At 45.7% G+C, this 25,611-nt stretch overlaps 3 protein-coding genes across 5 annotated transcripts in view; all 3 read left to right on the top strand.

Annotated features, from left to right (window-relative positions):
• Nucleotides 1–25,611, top strand: part of ATP5MC1 (ATP synthase membrane subunit c locus 1) — a 122,245-nt gene that overhangs the window by 80,760 nt on the left and 15,874 nt on the right. The gene's annotated exons all lie outside the window — the stretch shown is intronic.
• HOXB9 (homeobox B9) lies at nucleotides 5,930–14,592 on the top strand. The gene is made up of 2 exons (XM_059488988.1): nucleotides 5,930–6,970; nucleotides 11,688–14,592. Exons 1-2 carry the CDS (start codon nucleotides 6,568–6,570, stop codon nucleotides 11,921–11,923), a joined length of 639 nt encoding a protein of 212 aa, XP_059344971.1. The 5' UTR covers nucleotides 5,930–6,567; the 3' UTR covers nucleotides 11,924–14,592.
• On the top strand, nucleotides 22,263–24,461 carry HOXB8 (homeobox B8). Of its 2 annotated transcripts, none has more exons than XM_059488981.1 (2): nucleotides 22,263–22,733; nucleotides 23,395–24,461. In XM_059488981.1, exons 1-2 carry the CDS (start codon nucleotides 22,316–22,318, stop codon nucleotides 23,697–23,699), a joined length of 723 nt encoding a protein of 240 aa, XP_059344964.1. In that variant the 5' UTR covers nucleotides 22,263–22,315; the 3' UTR covers nucleotides 23,700–24,461. The 2 variants fall into 2 exon arrangements, with proteins under 2 accessions (XP_059344964.1, XP_059344965.1); XM_059488982.1 differs by having other exon boundaries at nucleotides 23,392–24,461.

The raw sequence follows: 25,611 nt of genomic DNA, 5'->3' as shown, positions 1-25,611 counted from the left end.
TTTGGCTCCTTGGGCGGTTGCCCGCATGTGCGAGTTGTTTTTGCTTCTCCTCGGAGCAGGAATTTCCCCCTCCCTCCTTGTCCCTCCTTTAACAGCCCGAAGCATTCAGGCCCGGCACAGGAAATGGCCAAGGTAGATCCCGCCGCCTTTTAGGCCACAAAAACTCATTTCGGGCTTTTTTTCCCCCAAATTTTTACCCTTTCAGGAGGGAATTTCGCGTGCTGGGGAGGGGGAACCCCTGACTGAATTTTCCTTCAGAGCCTCTCACATGCCTTAAAGTATTATTCATTAATTATGGTGGGGTTTTAATTCTGTTTTCTGACCCTTAAAAGCCAAAAAAACCCCCCAAAATAATATTCCTTTTTTTGTGATTATCGGCCTTATTATAATTACAATATTGGAATGTTTAATTTAATTTAAAATAAACGCTTTGAGGCTGAGTTATCAGGGATTTATCTCCACAGACGTGAAGTTCACCCTCAGTTTAATCCTCCCTTATCAGCTCCCAAAGCCAAACCGGCACAGGAAAAACCCTGAAATCGCTCAGGTGGGCTAAAATCCTGAGAAATCCCCCCAAAACCCCAAAATTTGGGGTTTTTCCCCCGCCCTGAAGCGCAGCCGGGACAAAACCCCAAATCTCCTCCGGAGCTCAGAGGCGAAACCAGCTGGAAGAAGTCGCCAGATTTAATAAAAAATAACCAAAAAAAACCCTTTAAAAGTGGTTTAAAGGCGTTTCCAGGAAGAACCAGCTGCGATTGCTCCTTCCTTAAGCCAAAGGTTATAAATTAATGAAAGGCACGGGCCGAAAATGGGAATATTTCGGGAATATTTTGGGAAATGCCAATCTGACTGCGAGGAGGGGATTTGGGAGTTGGGAATTTCTGGGCAAAATGTTCCTTCTGTCCGAGAGAGAGAATTGAAATGAGAGAAAGAAAATTGAGATCAGAGAAAGAGAATTGGAATGAGTGAAAGAGAACTGAAATGAGAGAGAGAGAATTGAAATGAGAGAGAGAGAATTGAAATGAGAGATTTGAGAACAGAGAGAGAGAGAGAATTGAAATGAGAGAAAGATAATTTAAATCAGAGAAAGAGAATTTAAAAGAGAGAGAGAAAATTGAAATGAGAGAAAGAAAATTGAGATCAGAGAGTGAGAATTGAAATGAGAGGAAGAGAATTGGAATGAGAGAGAGATTTGAGATCAGAGAGAGAGAGAATTGAAATGAGAGAAAGAGAACTGAAATGAGAAAAAGAGAATTGAAATGAGAGAGAACTGAAATCAGAGAGAGAGGGAATTCAAATGACAGAAAAAGAATTTAAATCAGAGAAAGAGAATTGAAATGAGAAAAAGAGAATTGAGATCAGAGCCCGGCCCCAGAATATTCCGAATTTTCCCTCCCAGCCCAACCCGCCCTGCGCTGACCCAGCAAAGCCCAGCAGAAATTTCCTCTCCGAAATTTAAATTTTTTTAAAAAACTTTTCCCTCCCGCACATCGCACTCACATCCCCACAATCAATCCCATTTCCAAACTCGCCTTTCCCGCCTCGTTTCTCCCCCAAAATTCCGACTTTTCCGCGCCGCTCCTCGGGTTTCCCTTCTCCAGTTCTTGCTTTTGTTTTGCGAGCAGAAGAGTTTCCAGTTTCATTTCTGATGGGTTTTAATGGGGGATTTCAAATCCAGGTCTCCAAGCCAGCGTTCGCTTCCAGAAAAGGTTAAAAAAGAGATTAAAGGGTAAAAAAATATTAAAAATATTAAAAATTAACTCCTGAAGGCGCGGAAAAAACGAGAGTAAATGGATTTTCGGGGTTTTCTTGCGATGTTTGGAGATTTCCGTGCCCAGGGATGGAAAACCCGCTCGGTTTCTCTCTCCAGGCTGCTGAGGATCCTCCTGGTTGGAATTTATTCACTCTCGCACGCTGCCACGAGCAGCTTTATTTACAGGAGCCGCGCCGGGAGGGATTTATTACTATTATTATTATTATTATTTATTTTTGCCTTGCCGGGAAGGTATTTATTACAGGTGAGGCAGGCCGAGCGCAGAACAGGTGTTCGCCTTCACTTCAGCCCCAATAATTCCATTTTCCTCGCATTTAACGCCAGCCCGGCCGTTCATCCGTCAGCTGCACAAACACCGTCGAGCTCCAGCCTTAAATCTGATTTTATTTTTAGGTTTCACAGCTTTTGAGGATTTCCCCCGAATCTCTTTGCGGAATTGTCTGGTTTGATTATATAATAATAATAATAATAATAATAATAATAATTTCTGAGGGGTAATAAAGGCGAGCAGTGTGACAGCGCAAGCCGCCCGCTCGTATTTCACCGCGGGGCTCTCCCTGCCCACGGCTCCTCGGATGGCTTCAAAAAAGAAATAAATTTTAAAAAAATAAATAAAAAAATAAAAATAAATTTAAAAAATCAGGTAGGAACGCGAAAAGTTGGGAAAATCAGGGATTGGCCCCGGAGGGGAGGGAGAGGCGGATTTGGGGATTAATTAATAATTAATTATTGTTGCTTTGGAATGATCCCCTGGAAAGGAGGGGGGACCTCACGGGTCACTCACCTGGGGACATTCACCTTCGGCTGGGCCCCGAAGTGTCCCCAAATTGTTCACAAAGTGTCCCCCAAGTGTCCCAAAAATTTCCCCACAGTGTCCCCAAAGTGTCCCCATTGTCCCAAAGTGTCCCCAAATTAGACCCAAAATATCCCAAATTGTTCCCCAAGTGTCCCCAGAATGTCCCAAAGTGTCACCAAACTGTCCCCCGAATGACTCAGAGTGTCCCCAAATTGTCCCCAAATTGTTCCCAAAGTATCACCAAACTGCCCCCGAAGTGTCCCCAAAGTGTCCTCAAAATGTCCCCAAAGTGCCCAGAAAGTGTCCCCACAGTGTCCCCAAATTTTCCCCCAAGTGTCTCGAGTGTCCCCAGAATGTCCCAAAGTGTCCCCAAATTGTCCCCAGAATGTCCCAAAGTGTCCCCAAATTTCCCCTCGGATCCCGCGGCCGGAGCTGCCAAAACTGAGATTAACCCCAAATTTCGGCCGTCCCTCCCCTCGCCCCGGATTCATTTCAGTTTTTAACCAAAATCGCCTCTTTTAGGGGAAATCTGGGCAGGGGAAAAGCTCAGCTTTGGGGTGGGGGCTTTCATCACCTTCACCTTCATCATCATCATCATCATCATCATCATCACCATCGCCACCTCCCGCATCAGTGAAACACCGCAGGCACTCAGCTCGCTCCGAGGGGCTGGAAAAGGCCAAAATGCGAATTTTCCCTCATTTTAGTGCCTGTGCCGGTTATTCCGGGCCTGGAAATGAAATTTTCCGTGATTTATTCTCCGAAATGAAAATTTCCGTGATTTATCCTCAGAAATGAAGATTTCTGTGATTTATCCTGGCTGGAAAAGGCCAAAATGCGAATTTTCCCTCATTTTTGTGTCTGAGCTTGTTATTCCGGGCCTGGAAATGAAGATTTCCATGATTTATCCTCAGAAATGAAGATTTCCGTGATTTATCCTCAGAAATGAAAATTTCTGTGGTTTATTCTGGTGGAAAATCTCGCCCGGCCGTGGGGTGAGAGGGGAATGGATTAATGAGGCAAATTGAGCCCAAATCCAGGAAAATCACTTTTTAAAAAAATTTATTTTCATTTTATTTTCCCCGGGGTCATGGGCAGCACCTTTCCCTTCAACGAGGCCGCAGAACCCCTGGAAATAAATGGAATTTTCCTCAGGGTTTGGGAGCATTGGGGAGTGAAAAAACCACTCCAAAATCTCAGGTTTGGGGGAAAAAATGGGGAAAAAATGAGGGGAATTGAGCCCGACTGTTATGGCCCAAATCCAGGAAAATCACTTTTTATTTTATTTTTATTTTATTTCATTTTCCCCGGACCATGACAGCACTTTGCTTTCACACAACATTTACGAGGCCGCAGAACCCCTGGAAATAAATCGATTTATCCTCAGGAGCTGGGAGCAGCAGAGAGCAAATAAAACACTCCAAAATCTCAGGTTTTGGGGAAAAAAATTGAAAAATTGAGAGGCAAATCGAGCCTGACTGTTACCACCCAAATCGAGGCAAATCACTTTTTATTTTATTTTTTTTTTATTTTATTTTATTTTCCTTAGATCGAGGGCAGCACCTTTCCCTTCACCCAACATTTACGAGGCCGCAGAACCCCTGGAAATAAATCGATTTATTGAGGATTTAGGAGCACTGGGGAGTTAAAAAGCACCCAGAAATTTCAGATTTTGGCGGAAAAAATATAAAATAAATGAGCGAGGCGGGGGTGCCGTTGGCCACGCAGCGTGGGCACGGGGTCCCTTTATTTTTTTCCTTTTTTTTTCCTTTTTCCCCCCTTTTTTTTCCTCTTTCCCGGGCAATAAATCCGCGGCTATAAAAATCAAAGCGGGCCAATGTAAGTTCTATGAAACTCTGGCAGCAGCTCGAGTTTGGGGCACTCCGGAACAAAGCTCTGCCTTTTACTGGCCTCGTAAACTTCGGGCAAAGCTTCTGAATTTCAGCCCTGCCGAGGGGAATTTTCCCGGCTTTTGTCCGGCCCCGGCGATATTCTCAATTTTTACATTTATTTCTAAGGAAATCCCACAGCGCCGAGCCCGAGCGCTGGGGCTGCTTTAAATTGAAATATTTGAGATTTTATTCATGGAAATATTCGGATTTTTTTTTTTTTTTTTTTTTTTTTGCGGCGTGTTGAGCATCCCTGCTCCCGTGCCGGACGGTTCATTGTTTATAATTATTTATATTTATAATTATTTATGATTATTTATAATTATTTATGATTATTTATTTATATCGCATTACTCAGTGCTCCGGGCGCTCCCCAAAAACGCGAATTTTGGTTTTGCTCCCCAAAAATGGGAATTTTTGCGGGTTTTTATGTGGATGTGTGACCATAAAGAAATCGCGGCCGGGAGGGGGGTGGGGGCTGTTTGTGTTTATTCCTTATTTTATTTTATTTTATATTTTATTTTATTTCAATTTATTTTATTTTATTTTATTTTATTTTTACTTTATTTTATTTTATTTTGTTTTATTTTATTTTATTTTATTTTATTTTATTTTAATTCATTTTATTTATTTTTATTTTTTTTCCCCGCGATTCTGCCGTGCAGAAATGAAGAAACGCCTTTTATCCCCAATTCCCCCGCCGTCCTTATTAAAGGCAGAGCCGGCGCATCAGCACCATCCCTTCAACACAAAAAAAAAAATAAAAAATAAATTCAAAACTCCCCAGTCCCACCCCTCCTTTGCTTGCGGACCCCTCCCCGCCCGATCCGGCAGCAAAACCCGCGCCGGGTGGGGAGGGGGCAAAGCGGAAACACCCAAATATTCGCGCTGAGAGCCGCTGCGGTGCTTTTGATCATTTGGAATTTTTTATTTCTCTTTGGTCGCGGGCGTTGGGCAGCGCGGGCACGGAGCGCTCCGGGCGCGGCGCGGAGCGCGGGGGCGCTGACAGCGAGCGCGGCCCCCGCGGCCCCGGTGATTTACGCGCCCCCGACGCTTTATCAGGCCCGGGCAGGAAACTTGGAGCGATCATTGCGGCCCCGCAGCCCCGCGGAACCGCCCGCGCCGCCAACCGGGGCCGGCCGCGCTCCTTCCGAGCGCAGAACCCTGATTTAAATTTATTTTCACTTTTTTTCATCTTTCATTTTTCATTTTTGAAAATATACTTTAATTTTTTTTTCAATTTTCTTTCATTTTTTCCCATTTTCTTTCTTTTTTTTTTTCAATTTTCTTTCTTTTATTTTTTCAATTCCCTTTCCTTTTTTTTCCAATTTTGTTTATTTTTTTTCAATTTGCTTTCTTTTTTATTTTTCAATTTTATGGTTTGTTTTTTTTAATTTTATGCCTTTTTTTTATTTTAGGCTTTCTTTTCCTTTAATTCTAGAGTCTGTTTCTTTTTAATTCAGGGCCTGTGTGGTGGGGGGTTTTGTTTGTTTGTTTGTTTTTTGTTTTGTTTTGTTTTTTTTAATTTTATGGTTTCTTTTCTTTTAATTTTCGGGTCTGTTTTGGTTTTTAATTTTAGGGCTTCTTTAAATTTTCGGGTTTGTTTCTTTTAATTTTAGGGTTTCTTTCCTTTTAATCTTCGGGTTTGTTTCTTTTAATTTTAGGGTCTATTTTTTTTTTAATATTAGGGTTTCTTTTCTTTTAATTTCAGTGCTTCTTTTCTTCTAACTTTATGGTTTCTTTTCTTTTAATTTTATGGGGTTTTTTTTCTTATAGTTTTATGCTGTCTTTTCTTTTAATTTTATGGTTTCTTTCCTTATAATTTTATGCTGTCTTTTCTTTTAATGTTATGCTTTCTTTTCTTTCCATTTTATGCTTTCTTTCCTTTTAATTTCATGCTTTTTTTTCCTTTCAATTTTATGCTTTCTTTTCTTTTAATTTTATGTTTTATTTCCTTTTAATTCTAGGAGCTTAATTTTAATTTTAGGGGAATTTTTTTTACATACATATATTCAATTTTAAGGAGGTTTTTTTTTTTTTTTTTTTCCCTACTTTTTTGTCCCCAATTTCAAATTTTCCCCGAGCGCCGCCCCGTACGATGCCTCACCATGTCCATCTCTGGCACCCTCAGCAATTACTATGTCGACTCCATCATAAGCCACGAGGGCGGCGATTCCCCCTCCCCTAAATTCGCCCCCGCGCCGTTCGCGGCCCCCCGAGCCCCGGGCGAGCCCCTCGAGTTCCCCTCGTGCAGTTTCCAGCCCAAAGCGGCGCCGTTCGGGCCCTCCTGGGCCGCCCCCGCCGCCTTCCCCGCGTTCCTCCCGCAGCCCTGGCTGGAGCCCGGGCCCGGTCCGGCCAAAGCCGAGCTGAGCCGGGCTCCGGACGGGCCCAAGGGCGGCTTCGGCCCGGAGCAGCCGCGGGACGCGCTGGGCATCGCCCCCGACCCGCGGCGGGGCTTCGAGGACCATAAACCCGGCGGAGGAAGCGAGGACAAAGACGGCCGAGATCAAAGTGAGTGATAAAAGTGAGGAAGCGGCGCAATAAAAATGAAAATAAAAAGGGGGTGACGGTAATGGGGAAGGGGGGGGGGAAAGTTGAAAATCGGGGCTTGGGGAGGGAGGGAGGGGAAGGGGAGGGGCAGGGATGGGGGAGAGGGGCGAGGAAATGGAAATAAAATCGGGATTTTGGGGCTGGGCCCGGAGCGCGAGTGCGGAGAGGAGAGAGCGCGGGAGGGACTGAGGCGCACAGAGGAGGAAAACGGCAGGAAAACGGCAAGAAAATGCGGGAAAACGCAGGAAAACGGCAGGAAAACGCAGAAAAACGGCAGGAAAACGCAGAAAAACGCAGAAAACGGCAGGAAAATACAGGAAAGCCCAGGAAAACGGCAGGGAAACCCAGGAAAAGGGAGGAAAACGGGAGAAAAACCCAGGGAAAGGGAGGAAAATGGAGGAAAGCGGAGGAAAACGGGAGGAAATTACGCGGTGGCGGGCGGAGGGGCAGCGCGGAAACGCCGCGGGGTGGAAAGAGAGAGGAAAGAGGGGGAAAGTGGGGAGAAAAGAAAAAATTACGGGAAAAAGTTCAACAGGGGAAGGGCGGAAACTGCGAGGGGTGGAAAGAGAGAGGAAAGGGGCGAAAAGGGGAAAAAGAGGAAAAATTGATGGGAAAAGTTCAGCGGGGAAAGCGCGGAAACACCGCGGGGGAGGACAGTCAGGAAAAGGGGGGGAAAAAAGGGAAAAAAGGGGGAAAATCGCCGGGAAAAGTTCACTAGGGGGGAAACGCGGAAACTCCGCGGGGAAGGGAAGCGAGAGAGAAAAAGGGAGGAAAGATAAAAAGGGAGAAAAAAAGGAAAAATCTCCGGGACAAAGTTCACCGGGAGGGAAGCGCGGAAACGCCGCGGGGGCGGAAAGTGAGGGAGAAAAAAAGGGGGAAAAGGGGAAAAAAGAGGAAAAATGGCTGGGAAAATGTTCACGGCGGAGGTTCCGCGCTGCTTTTGCCGGCGCTGCCTCCCGACCGCGGAGTTTATTTATCTGCGCCGTTAATTGTTTGTTTATTAGCGGGGATGAATATTTCAGAGCCGCGCTCCTTCCCTGCCTTAAAAAAACCCAAAATACAACCGGAGAAGGAGGGAGGGGGCGTTGGAGTTAATTAGCTTTTATATCAGCTTTTATATCGCTTTTATATCGCTTTTATATCGCTTTTATATCGGGTTTTATATCAGTTTTATATCAGTTTTATATCTGCTTTTATTTGTAATTTCGCCAGATTGGGGACACGCTGAAACTCCAGGCCGGGCCTTTTTCCCGCTTGAAATATGGATTTAAAATAATCCTAATAATCGGCCCGGGGGGTGGTTAATGCTATTAATAATATTAGTATTGTTATTTTTAATGATAGTATTTGTGTTGGAGGGAGGGAGCGGCAGCGGTGTCACCTCCTGCTGGCGCCTGGTTCTGCTCCAAGGTGACCCCGGACTGGTTTCACCCTCTCAGGAAAGATTTTTCCATTAAAAAACGGATTTTTTCCATAAAAAACCCATTTTTTTCCATAAAAACCCGATTTTTCCATAAAAAACCCGGATTTTTTTCCATCAAACAACCGATTTTTTTCTATAAAAAAGTGGATTTTTCCATTTTTAAAAAATGGGTTTTTTTCCACTAAAATCCCGATTTTTTCCGCAAAACCCCGAATTTTTCCAGCCTGGCAAAGCAGCAGCGCCCGGCGGGTGGAAATTCCCATTTTTTCCTCCCTTTAAATGAACTTTTTCCCATTAAAACCGCGGAATTTTCTCTCCCCCCTCGCCATTTCCTCTTGCAGCGCGTTCAGGTGGCGCTTTTTTCTTGTTGCTGTTGTTTTTAAATTTACTTTTAATTTATTTTCCCTTTCCCCTCTCAATGAACTCGCCCAGAAGAAAAGTTCTTTTCTATTGTGCTGGGCAGGGATCCAGAACAAACCCAAACCGATCGCGCCAAACAAAACCCCCGAAAATGGAACATTTTGTCCCAAAATAATCGCTCTCAAAGCCGCTCTGCTTTCCGTGCGGTTTTTTTGCTTTCAATAATAATTAAATTTCTTGCTGGCGTTCAGGGCTGTTTTGCAGCCAGTCCTGATTCCGATTTTCCCATTTTCCCCCTTTTTGTTGTTGTTGTTTCTCCCTAATGAATCCCTGCCTGGAAGCTGTTAATTTATTTTACTGGATTTTGGAGAAAAAAACCCCAAAAATAAAAGAGGTGCCAGGACCTCTCCCCATTCCCTTTCCTGCCCGGGGATTTGTGAGCAAATAAAATAAAAATCCATTTGAACGACCCCAAAATGCCCCGAACCCGCCGGGCTGGAGCGCGGCCATTAAAGGATGGCGGGCAGGATTAACAATATCAATTATTAACAGCTTTCCTCCTCTTTAATTATTAATTCTGCATATTGGCTCCAGTCAATTCCGGGGAGGAAACAGCCCTGCAAACTCGGAAGGGGCAGGACTCGCCCGAGAAGGTTCAGGGGTTGATATTTTATATTTTTTTTTAATTGGAAATATCCAATAAATTGGATTTTTGGCGCGTTTGGGGGTGTTTGGGGTGGCCCAGGAATTTCTGTGCGGGATTTTGGCTCCAGCCGCGATTCTGGGGCGGAAAAGGGAATAAAAGGGGAATTTGTGCCGTGGCCGGAGCCCCGCGCGTCCCTCCCTCCCCGTCACCGATGTTTGCACGTGATTAGCGAAAATCCCAATATTTACCCTAAAACCACTTCGCTTTCGGGTGCGATTTTCGCCACCTTGGCCGCTGCCAGCAGGGCGGGTTCGGCTCCCAAAATTTCGCGTGTCTCTCCCCTCCCTCCATGGAAAAAATGCCCCAAATATCTCCAAAAATGGAATTTTTTATTTCCACCATTCCCACGCAGCTTCTCCCACCCGCCAGCGTGACGGGAGGGAAGCTTTTATTTATTCCTAATTTTAATTAATTTTAAAATTTAATTTATTTATTTTATAATATTATTTCTTTATTTACTTACGTGTCTTCATTTTAAATTGCATTTCTTTTACAAATCCATTTATTTTATTCTAAATGTTACTTATTTTTCTTTATTTACAGTGTTATATAATTAAAAGATAACTGCAATTTTTGTAAAAAATATTTATTTATTTATTTATTTAATCTTATTTTTATTTTTATTTATTTGTATTTTTGGCTGCGTTTCCAGCCCTGCCAATGTCACTGGCTGGGAATGACGCTGTCCAGACCTGTGGCAGCCAGAGAGGGATTTTGGGGCCAGATTGCACCAAAAACTTAATTTAAAAAAGTTAAAATTGCCAGGATTTGTTCAGGAAAAGCCCCTCCAGGTCTTCCCTCCCTGCTTGGTGGGGCTGGGGGATCAAATCCTGGGGAAAATGGGGAGAAAATGGAAATTTTGGGGTTGGTTTGTTTGTGTGGAATGCGGGGGCTGGGGTGGGACCCCAAAACCCCACAGAAATTCACCCAAAACCCCCGGGGAAATGAACCCAAAACCTGGAGAAAAGAAATTAAAACCCCGGGGTGCACCCAAAACCCACAGAAATTCACCCAAAAACCCCTAGACAGGGACCCCAAAACCCTCGAGGTGCACCCAAAACCTGCAGAACTTCCCCCAAAACTCACAAAAATTCACCCAAAACCATCTGGTATGAACCCAAAAAGTCACAGAAATTCACCCCAAACCCCTCGGGGTTCACCCCAAATTTGGGGTGCGGGGACCATGCCCGTCCCTCAACTCCCGTGCCCCCAATCCCAGCCCTGGCTTCAGCAGCACTGGAATTTTTGGGGTTTTTTGGGGGTTTTTAAAAGGGTTCTTTCTGAATTTTCTAGGGGTTTTATTGGGGCCTTGGGGTTGGGGTTTTTAGTTGTTTATTTTTTGTTGGTGGCTTTGTTTTTATTTTTGTTTTCTTTAGGCTTTGGTTTAGTTCTGTTTGCTTTTAGTTTTGGATTTGGTGTTTTGTTTTCTTGGTTTGTGTGGTTTTTGTTGGTTTGGTTTGGTTTGGTTTCATTAGTTTTAGTTTTGGGGTTTGATTTTTTTTGTTTGATTGGGGTTTGGTTAGGTTGGGTTGGTTGGTTTGGTTTCATTGGTTTGGTATTGTTGGCTTCGTTTGGTTGGTTTTGTTTTGTTTTGTTTTCGGGTTTGGTTGGTTTGGTTTGGTTTGGTTTGGTTGGGTTAGGTTGGGTTGGGTTGGGTTGGGTTTTGTTTTGTTTTTGGGTTTGGTTTGGTTGTGTTTGGTTGGTTGGGTTGGTTGGTTTGGTTTGGTTTCATTGGTTTGGTTGGTTTGGTTTGGTTGGGTTAGGTTGGGTTTGGTTGGGTTTGGTTTTGTTTGGTTTAGTTGGCTTTGGTTTAGTTTGGTTTTTGGTTTTTTTTCTTTTTTTGTTTGGTTAGGTTTGGTTTGGGTTGGTTTGGTTGGTTTTTGTTTTGTTTTTTGGTTTGGTTTGGTTTGATTTGGGTTGGCTTGGTTTTTGTTTTGTTGTTTGGTTTGGTTTGGTTTGGTTTGGTTTGGTTTGGTTGGGTTGGGTTGGGTTTGGGTTGGGTTGGGTTTGGTTGGTTTTGTTTTGTTTAGTTCGGTTTGGTTTAGTTGGTTTTGGTTGGGTCATTCATTGTCCCCCCACCACCACTCACCTCCCCTTTAAAAAACCCCCAAAAAACCCCTTAAAAACCCACCAAAACTCTGATTTCTCCCATTTCCCCCCATTTTTATTTTAAAATCCCCCTTTTCCAGCCAACCCCGCCGCCAGCTGGCTGCAGGCGCGCTCGTCGCGCAAGAAGCGCTGCCCGTACAGCAAATTCCAGACGCTGGAGCTGGAGAAGGAGTTCCTGTTCAACATGTACCTGAGCCGCGAGCGGCGGCACGAGGTGGCGCGGCTGCTCAACCTCAGCGAGCGCCAGGTCAAGATCTGGTTCCAGAACCGCCGCATGAAGATGAAGAAGATGAACAAGGAGCAGGGCAAGGAGTGACGGGACACAGGGGCAGAGTTCACAGGACTCAGAGATTTTCTCCAAACTGCCCCAAAAGCGGCGGCGGAAACTCCCCCAGTCTGTTGTTCCAGATGAAATTTTATTTTCCTCTTTAAAAAAATCTCTTTTCGTGTTTTGGAGCAACTCAGCCCAAAGCGCGGCTCCTTTCGGGGTAAGAAGTGATGGGAGAGGCAGCGCTCCTAAATCTCAGCGTTTTTCGTCAAACTGCCCCAAAAGCAGCACCGGATCCTCCCCCAGTCTGTTGTTCCAGCGGAAATTTTGGTTATTTTCATTTTTCAAAATCTCTTCTCTTCTGGAGGTAACTCAGCCCAAAGTGCGGCTCCTTTCGGGGTAAAGAGTGACGGGACAGGCAGAGCTCACAAAACTCAGTAGTTTTCGTCAAACTGCCCCAAAAGTGGCGCCGGATCCTCCCCCAGTCTGGTGCTCCAGCCGAAATTTTATTTTCCTCTTTAAAAAAATCTCTTTTCGTGTTTTGGAGCAACTCAGCCCAAAGCGCGGCTCCTTTCGGTGCAAGGAGTGAGAGGACAGAGGCAGCGGCCCCAAATCTCAGCGTTTTCCTCCAAACCGCTCCAAAAGCTGCACTGGATCCTCCCCCAGTCTGTTGTTCCAGCTGAAATTCTGATTATTTTCCTCTTTAAAAATCTTTTTTTGGGGTTCAACGCGCCCCAAAGCGCGGCTCCTTTTGGGGAAAATGAATGAGGAGGGTAAGGAGTGACGGGACGGGCAGCACCGTCAAAACTCAGAGTTTCCCTCCAAACTACCCCAAAAGCAGCCCTGGATCCTCCTCCAGTCTGTTGTTCCAGCTGAAATTTTATTTTACTTTTTAAAAAAATCTCTTTTTCGTCTTTTGGAGCAACTCAGCCCAAAATGTGGTGCAAAGAGGGAGCAGGGCAAGGAGTGACGGGACACAGAGGCAGCGCCATCAAAACTCAGAGATTTTCTCCAAACTGCCCCAAAAGCGGAGCCAGATCCTCCTCCCTTCTGCTGTTCCAGCTAAAATTTTGGTTATTTTCCTCTGTAAAAATCTCTTTTTCGTCTTTTGGAGCAACTCAGCCCAAAGTGTGGTGCAAGAAGTGACGGGAGAGGCAGCGCCATCAAAACTCAGCGTTTTTCTCCAAACTGCCCCAAAAGCGGCGCCGGATCCTCCCCCCAGACCCAGCTTCACCGTTCCAGCTGAATTTTTCATTATTTTAAATATTTAAATCTCTTTCGCCTTCTGGAGGTAACTCAGCCCAAAGCGCGGCTCCTTTTGGGGGCAAAGAGTGAGAGAGCGGCAAAAGAGAGGAGAAAGCGGCAGCGGCCCCAAATCTCAGCGTTTTTCGTCAAACTGCCCCAAAAGCGGCGCCGGATCCTCCCCCGCGCCGTTCCAGCTGAAATTTTAGTTATTTTCCTTTTTAAAAGTCTGTTTTTGCTTCATCTCAAAGCGCTTTTTGGGGGAGAGGAGCGAGCAGGGCAAGGAGTGACGGGACACAGAGGCAGCGGCCCCAAACTCAGCGTTTTTCTCCAAACCGCCCCAAAAGCGGCGCCAGATCCTCCCCCAGTCCCAGCTCGGCTGTTCCAGCTGAAATTTTGGTTATTTTCCTCTTTTAAAAAATCTCTTTTCGTGTTTTGACACAACAAAGCGCGGCTCCTTTTGGGGCGAGGAGTGACAGGAGAGGCAGCGGCCCCAAATCTCAGCGTTTTTCTCCAAACCGCCCCAAAAGCAGCGCTGGACCCTTCCCTCACTCCCAGCTCCGTCGTTCCAGCTGAAATTTTGGTTATTTTAAATTTTTAAATATTTTTTTCTTCTTCTGGTGCAACTCAGCCCAAAGCTGGGCTCCTTTTTGGCGTTCATTTCCCTTCCCTTGTTTCCTTTTTGGGGTTCCTTTCTCTTTCCTTGTTTCTTTTTGGGATTCCTTTCTTTTCCCTTCTTTCCTTTTTGCCTTTTCTCCCCATTTTTCCCCCTCCCCACTGTCGGATCAACTTTTCCCCTTTTTAATTTAATTTTCCCCCCGAAAACTCAAAAAAACCCCCGATCCCAACCCGGCCACCCCATAACCTCCCCGTTATTTTCTCTTTTTCTCCCCAAAATTTTGGGTTTTTTCCCCCAAACGCTCCCAGACGCTCTGGAGGTGGCCGAGCCCCCAGACGCTTTAATTAAACCCCTGCACCACAGACACATTCATTAAGGCTGCCTTTAATTACACCCCACAAATCATTTCCAGCCCCAGCCCGGACAGCCCCAATTTGGGGTCCCCCCCATTTTTTATTCCCCTTTATATTTCAATTTTTCAATCTCAGTTTGCCATGAAAAATTCGAATTGTTCGAATTATTTGGCACAATTTGGATTCCGGCCGCGCTTTTGGAGGAAACTGGGACTCGGAGGAGAAGTTTTTTTGGGGGCAGAATCGCCTGGATTTGGGGTTTTTTGTGCAAAAAAAAAAAAAAAAGAGTAAAAAGAGAAGAGAGAGAAAGGGGGGAGCATGGGGCCCTGTAAATTATTGAGAAGAAAAAGAAAAGGGCGGAAGAACCCCCCGCCAACTTCCCCCCGAACTTTTTAGAGAGGAGGAAAAACGGGATTTTCTAGTTTAAAAATAAAAAAAAAAATTTAAAAAAGAAGCAAAAAAAAAAAAAAAAAAAAAAAAAAACACAAAAAATGGAAAATAAATAAACTACCTTAGTGGAGCTTTCAGGGAGGGCCCGGCCGCTGGTAGCGCTCGGTATTTATAATTTATTGAGGAATTTTGGACTTTTTCCTGGAGCTGCTGCAGAGATAAAAGCGCCAAGCCCAGCCCGGATTTATTTTAAATTCTGATTTTTGGATACTTGAACGCGCCGGGCTCGGGGGATTTTGGGTCGCTTCCAGCGCGGATTTCCCGAGGTTTCCTCCATCCTCATCCTCATCCTCACCCCGAGGCTGCAGCGCGGATCCAGGCCGGGGCTTGGGGTTGTTTTTGTCTCTTTTTGGGGCGATTTTGGGGTTCGGGAGGGCTGGGAGGGCAGGGGGGGTTTAGTTCAGCTCGGTTCCGTGTGGGTGTTTGTGACCCGTGTTCGTGCTCGTGTTCCTGTCCGTGCTGTGCATTCTCATTCCTATTTTTAATATTTTTATTTTTCAATTTAAAAACAGACAAACAAACAAACAAACAAACAAAGTTTTTCGAAGAGTTCAGCGTTGGTAGTGGCTGTAAAAAAAAAAAAGAAAATTTTTTTTAAAAAATGGAAATAAACTTCTCCAGTTTGGTCCGTGCGCGGAATTCGGACTTTGAGGCTTTTGAGGGGCTCCGGGATGGGCACAGGGGGGTGAAAAAAGCACAGAAAAGTCAAATTTTTTCCTGCAGTTTATCAGGAGGAACCAGCCCAAATCTGTTTCCAGGGAAAGTTTTATCAGCGGGGCCGCTCTGGGCGGCAGCGATAGCGAAATTCCGCGGATTTGCAGTTTTTTAACCGCTCCTGCTCTTTTTTCTGTTTTTTTTTTTCTTTTTTTTTTCTTTTTTTTTTTTCCTATTTTTTCCTCCCCCTCCCTCCGCGATCCCGAGATAAAACCCGAGGAGCTGTGTTGAAATTTCCGCCGCTCCAAACCCGCTCAAAAAACCCCAAAAAACCCCCAAAAACCCCAAAAAAACCCCAAATTATCTCCCCCATCGGAGCGAAACCAGAGCTGAAAGGTTCGAGAGAATCCCCCCGAAATTCGTTTCATTTTCGGGGTTCACATTTTGGGTTTTTCTCGCGCAAAACTTTCCAGCCCGAAGCTGCTCCCGAGTTTAACCCTTGTGCTGCCGGAGGGAGTTCAGCTCCACCCAAACTTCGCTCTGGGTTTAAAAATTGAGCTGAAAAAAATTCAAATTTTGAGGCGTTTTAGCAGGGAGATTTCTCTAAATGCTGATTTATTAAAAAAAAAAAAAACCAAAACGCGATGAAATGGATTAAAACGGGTGGGAAACGCTGTTTGAGCTGAATTTGCCAGCTCGGTTCGGTTCTCCCCGAACCCCTCGCGTCCCCAGCGGAGCCCGGATTTGCCCAAATCCTCCTCAATTTTCATTTCCCACGAGTTCCTCGATGTTTCGGCCGCCGGGGTTTAGGAGCGGATTTTTCTCACTTTTCCTTAGAGTTGTGCTAAAGAGCAGATATTTTTAAGATGACGACGATGAGGTTCTTTGAGAATAGAGTGGGAGATGTTAGCTGATTTTAATAGGAAAAAATCTTAAAAAAAAAAAAAAAAGATAAAATAAAGAAAAAAAATCCAGAAAATGTTGTAAAATTTTTGTTTTCTGTAGCATCGGCCCGGATGTATTTTCCAGAGATGTTTTAATGCTCCAGAATAAAAATCGATTTTAGAACAACGAGCAGTGCTCTGTCTTTGTGTTCCTCCCCCCAAATCCCGCAATTATTCCCGCCTTGGTTTTTCCTCCTTTTTTTGGGGTTCAGATTCCCAAAAATCAGCCCAGGAGAAGTGGAAATAATTCCGAAATAATTAAAAAAAAATTCCAAAGTAATTCCAAAATAATCCAACTGGGGAGCAGCAAGTGTTTGCTGGGTCCCACCCGAACTTTCCGCGCTCCCGAATGTTTCAAAATCAAAATTATTTATTTCATTTTAATTATTGGCACCCGAGCTTGGGGCCGCCTTTGCCCCTTGATCGCGGGTTTAATTTTTATTTTTGGAGTTTTTATCTCTTTTTATTCCCGCCCCAGCCTGAGGGGAAAAGGCTCAAAGCGGATTTTCTGCCTTTCCTCGCTTTATTCGCCTCTCGCCCATGGAAAAACTTTTCCCGAAAAGATTAAAAAACAAAACAAAACAAAAAAAAAAAAAAAAACAAAAAAAAAAACCAAAAAACAACCAAAAACCCAAAAAACCCCCAAAAAAGTCCCCCAAACCCCAAAAAACCCAGAAAAACCAAAAAAACGCCCAAAAAACCCCAAAACCCCGACCCTGCCTCCCCACTCGGCGTCACCTCGGGTTGGACGCGCGGTTCCTTTTCCAGGAGCGATTCCTGCGATTCCCTCCCGAAATTCCTTTGAGTTTTTATCGCTTATGAAGCCCTCAAGAGCCCGGAAAACTATTTTATATTTTAAAAAAATTAAAATAATAAGAATTTAAAATCACCGATCAAGCCCCGAGTCCCGCTTGGGAACTTGAGCAGGACCCGGCATCTCCTGGCCGGTAATTTTTAACAAAATGGGCCGCTCCAAAGGGCAATATTTCACTTCTTTAGGGGGGGAAAAAAAGGGAAAAAAAAAAAATCTCCTTTCTTTGGGACAACCCTGAAAAGAAAACAAAAGAAGAAGAAAAGAAGAAGGAAGAATTTTGGAGCTCGAGGAGGGAAGGGAGAGAAAGGGAAGGAACTTGTCATAAAGAAAGGAAAATTCAGCGCAGCGCGCTGCCATAAAAGAATATGACCGCTATAAAACTTTATAGGGTATAAATTTCTGAAGGTTAAGGAACTGAGCGGCTGTAAAGGAAACAGCGCAAGAAAACTTTCAGGAACTCCTAAATTACTGCGAGGAGCGGGGAAGCCCCGCGCGGAAAAGCGCTCGGGCTGTCCCTCAGCAGCTTCCCCTCTTTTTACTTTATTTTCATTTTTTAAATTTTTTTTTTCTACTTTTTTCCTTTTTTTTTTTTTTTTTTTTTTTTTAGTGACGGAGGGGCAGCTCAAAAAAAAAAAAAAAAATCAGAATTGGGGATTTAAAAAAAGAAAAGCCGGGGAGGGACTTTCGCTAATTTATTCTCCCCTTGCAGATGCCGTGAAAATCCAGCGCTCGGGACGATTCCCTTTGTTCTTTTTTTGTTTCTTTTTTTTTTTTTTTTTTTTTTCTTTTTTTTTTTTTTTTTTTCCCTCCCTTTAAAGCAATTCCAGGCCTGCACACAACAACAACAACAACGCTCGCACAGAAGGCACCCCCAGCGCTCGCACTCTCGAAGTTCTGGCGAGACGTCTGGGCTGGGGAAGCTCTTGATGGCTTTACAGCCCCGGCCGTGCCCCCCCGCGCCTCCCGGGCAGCAGAATGACCAATTGTTTAGTCTCGGAATTTGAAACAATGGCGCGTTTCAAAAGCGAGCCCACTTCGCCTCTTTTTTCTCTTTAAATTTTATTTTTTTATTGCCGCACTTTGAGAGAACTCCAGCGAGGCGAAGAGGCGACAAAAAAAAACCTCATTCTCGTTTTCCTCCTCTTTTCCTCCCTCTCTTTCTTTTCTTTTTGTATTTTTGAAGCCTTTTTATCCTCCCGGCGAGGATGAAATTCTTGATTTTGATGTTTTTTTCCCTTTTTTTTGGGTTCCCCCCCGCCGGGAGGCTCCGCCTGCAGTTCCGCGCGCGGCCGCGAGGTGGCGCCGTCGCTCCACGCTAGAGGCGCCCCCCGGGCGCGAACACCTTGATCCCATTAGGTAAAATATTGGGTTAATTATCGCTGTTTTGCCCGGTTTATAGCTTACATCTCCTCTTTTTTTTTTGATCCAGGCTAAATTATGTGAGTCTGGGAAGGGGAAAAACACCGCGGCAGCGCGGCGGAGGAGCTGCGCTGAGAGGTGGGGCGCGCATCCCCGCTAAATGTTCGTTTAAAAGGGAATAAAAAAGCGCCGGGTTTTGTTTTCTGCTGCTCCGGAGGTGGGAGGACAGCTGAAATTACCCCAGGCCCGCAGATTTACGTGTGCGGGGTTGAAAAAAGAATGTTTCGGGGGGAAAGGGACGCGCAGAGCCGGGACAATATTTTTTCTCTCGGCCATTAGGATGATCTGCGCCTTCCCCGCTCGATATTTTATGTGTTTTATAATCCCAGCCAGCGCAGGATAAAAAAAAAAATTAAATAAAATAATAAAATTAAAAAAAAAAAAAAAAACAAAAAACAACTCAACCATGCAACAAAACAAGAGCATTTGTTTCTTTCAGAAGTTGAACACTCATTTCTGGCGCGGCCGCCCCATCTTTTGGCACTGCTGACGCTCTTCGCTCGAATTCTTCACTTTAACAGCTTCAGAAATATTTTTTTAAATGCCACAAACGAGTAAATGAACCCAAAATGCTCTTAAACCACCGAGGTTTGGGGCACATACAAATACACCCCCGATGCGGAGGCAATAATGTCAACTTTCAACTCCACCAGTTCACTTTGATTCCGGCCTTTGATTCCTCAGAATTACGAGGCAAAAAATTTACTCAGATGTTGTAAATTCTTCCGCTACAAACGGCCGCAATAATTTCAAGATGGGTTTTCTTTCAAATCGGTATAAACGGGGTTTTTTTCCCTGACCGAGAATTGCTCCCAATTTCCACCAGGAACCGCTCCCGCCGCTCCAAAAATCGAGATTTTGGGTGAGGGCGGAACAATTGCAGCCCGCAGGGTGGGAAATCTTGTTTTAAGAGGCAAAGTTTGGGCATCTCGAGGCTCCGTTTCATCGCCGCGACGTGAAATACGAGCGCAAACAGAAATAAATGAGCGAAATGAAGAAAAATCTCGCCCCTGTGCATTCGGCGAGAGGCAGAGCGGAGCAAACTTGAGGTTTAGCGAGGAAGGGATTTGAGGCTCTTCCGTTTTTTTTTTTTTTTTATTATTATATTTTTTTTGCCTTATGAATTCCCAATAAATCTTTTCCTCCGCTGGGTGTTTATAAATTATCTCTGCCCGACACCCACGCCGCGCTCCCGCTCGGTTTTCCTTGGAATGGAAACATTTTCCTTTCATCGGGAGCCGCGATGATTTAGGATCAGCTCCTTGATTTCTGGGCTTTGCTGGGCACCCAAATCCTCCCGCTCTTGGCCCAAATGTTCCTTTCCCAGCCCAAATTCCCCAATTCTTCCCCTTCCCGAACTTCGGAGGGGAAACTTCTGCCCCGAATTCACTTCATCGATCCCGTTTCTATTTTATTTTCTTTCCCCCCCACCCCCGGATATTCCAGCATCTCCCCTTTGCCAGGTTCCAAAGCTCTGTTTGCTTCTCCGCACCATTTTCGGGGCTTTTTTTTTTTTTTTTTTTGACGGTTTTATGAAACCCAAACCTGCTCGATCGGCAATAAAAGTGGGGAGAAAAAAGAAAATGTTAACTCGTGTTTTAGAGGGGCGAGAAAAGCTTTAATTATAGCGCTGCAAGTGCTCCAGCAGCAATAATTACTGCGAAAGGCTCTTAGGCTCGGCTGGAATTATCCCCGCGCAAAATAAAGGAAGCGTATTTACTTAAATTATTTCTCTAAGGATGCCTTTAAAGTTTTATTCCGTTGCTATCTTGGTTTTCTGTCTTTTTTTCCCCTCTTCCTTTCTGCCTTCCTTCGCTCCCTGCCTTTCCCCACTGAGGATTTTTATATTTGCTTTCAAACCAAGGTAGAAAAACTTAAATATTTCAACTTTCCCCTCCTTTTTCGTGCAACGGATGTTGAATTTTGTGCCTTAAGTGGAGCGAAACCCTCCTAAAATTCAGTTTTTGCTTCCAGCCCCGCTCGGGCGGAGGCGATGGGGAAACAGCACAAACCCAGGCGGGGCAAAAAGGGGGGAAAAAACCCAAATTGAGGAGGAAAAGAGAGGCTGGAAAGGCTGGAAAACCCGTCTGGAATTGCGGGGGGCTCTGGGGGGCCGGGGCTGGGAGGGTCCGCGCCGTTATTAACCGAGAAACGCCTGGGTAATATTTGCTGAGTGCGAGAAATGAATTTCCAAATCTACCCCCTGTGTGTTCCCGGCGCTGCGAAATTGCAGCGCTGGCATCCGAGGGGCAGCTCCGGCTCCGCTCTCGCCAAACGCCAATAAAAGGGAAAATTTCTCTGCTCTCCCCTCTCTCTCCCCACCCCGCCCCGCCGGGTTTTACCCTGGGGGGGGAAAAAAAAAAAGGGGGGGGGGAAATGAAATTTAGAAAATGGGATAAAAAATGAAATTAAAAATGAAATTAAAAAATGAAATTGAAAGAGGATGAAATGAAGAAGGGCGAAATGAAGAAGTAGAAGTTGAGGGGACGAGGTGGGGCTGCGGGGGAGGGGGCGATGGGAGCCCCAAATTTGGAGTTTTGAGTCATCCCCAGCGAGGAGGAGGAGGAGGAAGGGGAGGAGGAGGAGGAGGCAGCAAAGCCGGTGTTCTAGATGGAAAACCGCGATGGTTTCGCCTCAATATCGGCACCTCCGCGGCCGCGCAAGGCTTCCGAGCAAAGCCCCGCGTTTATGCGCGCTCGTAAAAGCCGAGCGGCTTTTATGGAGTGCGGCATAAACAACAACAACATCCCCGGCTTTATGGCGCTTTATAGTTTGTTAAACACTTTACAGCCTTTTTTGGGGCTATTACAAACGCAATTCCCTTCACGCGATAGTTAAACCTTTATCAATAATAAGGAAATTGATCATTAAAATGTTAAATATGACTACCTCGTTTGTTTTAAAATATGTTTAGGATAAGAAGCTGTATGATTTGATAACTTGTATTAAAATACCAATTACATTTATAGGACCTTTTAAAACTGGTAGCAATTAAATCGTGTTCTTTTACAGTTTTCCAAAGCGACCCTGACATTTAAAAAGGCTAAAACTGCCTCGTTAAAATTTCGAAATTAACGACTGCGAGCGCTCCTCTTTAATTTTCCAGCACTCCCCAAAAATCAATCTTTTGGGTGGTCTGGGTGCGTGATTTGTTGTGAGGCGAGCGATACCTCATTAATGGGGGTAGTTAAACATATTTAATCCGTATATTCACCCCACCTCCTTCTCCCTTCCCCTCTCCCTCCCTCCCCCTCGCTCGCTTTTCCTTCTTTATTCTCCCACACTCTTCCTCTCACAATCATGCGGTGCCGGGTCCGTGCGGAGCAAGGAGAAGCCAATAGGATGAGGTTTTGGTAATAGATGCAAATGATCATGAAAAGACACTGCAAAATATGAAACAACTCATTTGCGCCGAAGTAAATCACTGAAAACTGTTTATGAACTGGCATCTCTTCTTGGAAATGTAAAGCGAGAACTCTTTAAGTGGCGATTTTTTTTTTTTTTTTTTTTAGGGGTGGGGGGGGAGGAAAGAATTCAATATCATGCAGGCTTAGAGTTTTGATTATATCCTCCTTTTATATTCCTGGAAATCGCAAACTGCCGTTGCTTAGCATCTTAGCGCTTTCTTTTTTTCGCTAATAGATTCTCGTGGTCTGGTTTGTTGTTGGGGTGATTTTTTTTTTTTAATATTTTTTTAAATTTTTTTTTTTTTTTTTTTTGCTGCCTGTTCAGGAAAAAAAACAAAAAAAGGAAGAGAAAAAAAAAACATTTTTGCTGTAATAGACTCTCGCGGTCTGGTTTGTTGAGGGGGCGAATTTTGAATATTTTTAATTTTTTTTTTTTTTTTTTTTCCGGCTGCTTAAAAAAAATAATAAAAAGGAGGAGAGAGAGGAGGAAGAGAAAAAAAAAAAAAAAAAACCAACAACCACCGCGATTGAAATTAAAATGAGCTCCTATTTTGTCAACTCACTCTTCTCCAAGTACAAAACCGGCGACTCCCTGCGCCCCAATTACTACGACTGCGGCTTCGCGCAGGATCTGGGGGGCAGACCCACGGTGGTGTACGGCCCCGGCGCGGGGGGCACCTTCCAGCCCCCGCCGCAGCTGCAGGACTTCTACCACGGCGCCTCGTCGCTCTCGGGCGCGCCGTACCAGCAGAACCCGTGCGCCGTGGCGTGCCATGGCGAGCCGGGCAACTTCTACGGCTACGAGCCGCTGCAGCGGCAGAGCCTGTTCGGGCCGCAGGAGCCCGAGCTGGTGCAGTACGCGGACTGCAAGCTGGCCGGCGGCCTGGCCGAGGAGGCGGAGAGCTCGGAGCAGAGCCCTTCTCCCACGCAGCTCTTCCCCTGGATGCGACCGCAAGGTGAGCCCCCGGCTCCGCGACCGCCCCTCTGCGTTTCATTCTGCGTTTTGTTGTCGGATTTTTGCTTTTCTTTCTGTCCCCCCCCACACACACACACCACCCCGTCCTTTCTTTGGCTGCCTGGCTCTTTTATTTCGTATTTTAGTGCTTTACGGGGGTAAACTTTTGCACTTGTAAATTGCTTTATAGTTTAATTACCCTGAAGGAGAGCTTTTCTTCTGGGGGCTGAGCGAGCCGGGCTTTCTGTGGGAGGAAGCGTCCCTAAAGTTTATGGCACTTTTATAGCCTCAAAAAGCCCCTTCGTTTCTGTTGGCCGCTCGCTCCGGGCTCTCTGCCGCGCTGCAGGGCCGCAGATTTTAATTTATTTTAATTTTGGGGGTGTTTTTGGGGGGATCTGGGGGTGATAATCAGCGTGCAAAGCGCAGCTCCAGCCGGGCTGCCGGGGTGGGCTGAGCGTGACCCCCCCCCTTCCCCTCCTCTCCGTCCCCTTTTCCTTCCCTTCCCGGGGCTCCATCTCCTCCCTGGAACTCGGAATTCCCTCTCTGCCCTCCCCGGCGCTGCCGCCGCCTCTCCCCGAGCCTGGTTTGTGTTTTTCTCAAGCTCCTTCTCTGCTTTTCCCCCCCCTCTCCCACCGCAACCTTCGCCATCCATCCCCCAGCAGCCGCCGGACGCAGGAGGGGGAGGCAAACCTACAGCCGCTACCAGACACTGGAGCTGGAGAAGGAATTTCTATTTAATCCCTACCTGACCCGCAAACGGAGGATCGAGGTCTCGCACGCCCTGGGATTGACAGAGAGGCAGGTCAAAATCTGGTTCCAGAACAGGAGGATGAAATGGAAAAAGGAGAACAACAAAGACAAGTTTCCCAGCAGCAAATGCGAGCAGGAGGAACTGGAAAAACAGAAAATGGAAAGGGCCCAGGAGGCGGACGAGGAAGGGGAAGCACAGAAGGCGGACAAGAAGTAAAGGGATTTTTGAGGACTGAAAGGGCGAGCGCTGCCGGGGTGGAGGAGCCCCCGAGCCCCCCGTTAATGGCAGTCGGTGTAAGGGAGGGCTGGGGACACACACACACACACACACACACACACACACACACACACACACACAAAACAACAACCCAGAAAAACAAAGCGTAGAAAAGAGAAAAGGGGAAAAAAAAAAAAAACACACAAAAAAAAAAGATAAAAACCCCACAAAAAAAAAAAACCCAACCCCTTTTATTGCTGTAAAACAATATCGCTGCGAGCAGCGCTGCGCCGACGCTCCGCGGTACAATGAGCGGGAGGCGGGAGGCACCGCCAGCCCTCGCTGCCTTTTGCCAGTTATTAACTAGCGGTAGTGTAACGCAATAGCTTCTGTAAAACATGACTGTGAAATCCTCTCTCTCTCTCTCTCTCTCTGTCCTTCTCTCGCTGTCTCTCTCTTCTTTCCGGGGGCGTGGGGGGTGGGTTGGTTAACATAGCTTTCAGCGCTAGAGGAGTTATGTGATATTACATTTGTGCACTTTTTTATTATTATTGGGGTTTTGGGTTTTTTTTTTTTTTTGCTTTAATTTGAGTTTTAGTTCGTTTCCCGGCCCTGGTTTTTGTTGTGGTTTTATCTGTATGTACTGGAGGTAGCTATTGAGACAAACATCCCAACAACATGAAACTGCCTATTTATGCTATAGTTATCTCTTTCTCTCTCCTCTTCTTTGCCTCGGTTAGCTGGTTTTTTTTTTTTTTTTCCTTTTTTTTTTTCCAATTTTTCAATGTCTCTTCCATAAGGAAAAAAAAAAGGGAAAAAAAAGCAAAAAAAAAAGGCAAAAAAAAAAAAAAAGCGTTTTTCTCTCCTTTAGTTAGCATGCGCACAGTGGAGCAAGTTGTAAAGTGATCTTTAGGTTAACTGTGAAAAAGAATGTATACTGTATACGTGAATTACTTTATTGGGGGAACTAATGCTATATTTTGTTGTTCTTTCACCACTTTGTTCTATTGTCTAAACCTGGAAGCGGCGGAAGAAAAGTTACAATAAAGTTTACGAGCGAGAATTCCGTGACATCATTCTTTCAGCCCCGCTCCGCTTCCCCCCGCACAGAAAAGGAAATAAAAACTCAAAAATTTGTGCGCGGACAAAAAGGAGAAAAGCTCGGCCGGGCAGGGCAGGGGCCGGGGAGGGGAAGGGCCCTGCTCTTCTTCCTCCTCTTCCTCCTCCTCCTCTCGGCTGTGACAGCTCCTGGAGCCCCCGCTGCAGGTAACCTCCGGTGAATTCGCGGCGTTTTTGGGGGATTTTTGCGGCTTTTTCCCCTTTTTCTGCGCCCGCCCTGCCCTGGGGCGCTCCTGGGCTCGCTTTGTGCGGGGCGCAGCTGAGCCGCGGCCGGGGATGGATGCTCATAACCTTGGGGAAGGAGAGCGCGCCCCATTGTCTGCTTTTCCTGCCTTTGGATTCCTCTGCGCGCCCCCTCCCCGTCCCGCCCCGGCCGCGGCCGCAGAGAATAAAAAATATAATTTAAAAAAGGACTCAAATCGCGTTTTTGGGTGGTGTCTGTGCCCCTCCAGCAGGGATTCAATGGGGGCAGCCGCTCAGCTCCAGCCCCGATCCCCGCGGAAGCGCTGACGCGCGGAACGAGCCGTCCCTGCGCGCTTTAATTTCCTTTATTTTCGCCGACGGGAGCAGCGAGTGCCAGCTCGGTGCGCGGCGCCCAGCCCGTGGCGCTGGGATAAATCAGATTCGGAGCTCAATGGCATTTGTGGGGTGGAAAATAATAATAATTAAAAAAGCCTGGAACTATTAGGGATATGAGACATTTGTCTCTTTTTTCTTTTTTTTGTTTTTTTTTGGGGGGGGGGGGGTTGAGAAGGGGGCGAGGGTCACGGGGGGAGGGGAGGGAATTATGGAC

The sequence above is a fragment of the Ammospiza nelsoni genome, chromosome 26, assembly GCF_027579445.1.
Source record: "Ammospiza nelsoni isolate bAmmNel1 chromosome 26, bAmmNel1.pri, whole genome shotgun sequence".
Lineage (NCBI taxonomy): Eukaryota > Metazoa > Chordata > Aves > Passeriformes > Passerellidae > Ammospiza > Ammospiza nelsoni.
The sequence above is the reverse complement of the archived record's forward strand: the minus strand, read 5'-3'. Positions and strand labels throughout refer to the sequence as shown.

Coding starts and splice junctions, on each gene's coding strand:
- HOXB8 (XM_059488982.1), top strand. CDS start 22,316: ATGAGCTCCTATTTTGTCAACTCACTCTTCTCCAAGTACAAAACCGGC. Junction 22,734..23,391: donor CCCCTGGATGCGACCGCAAG/GTGAGCCCCCGG, acceptor TCCATCCCCCAG/CAGCCGCCGGACGCAGGAGG.
- HOXB9 (XM_059488988.1), top strand. CDS start 6,568: ATGTCCATCTCTGGCACCCTCAGCAATTACTATGTCGACTCCATCATA. Junction 6,971..11,687: donor CAAAGACGGCCGAGATCAAA/GTGAGTGATAAA, acceptor CCCCTTTTCCAG/CCAACCCCGCCGCCAGCTGG.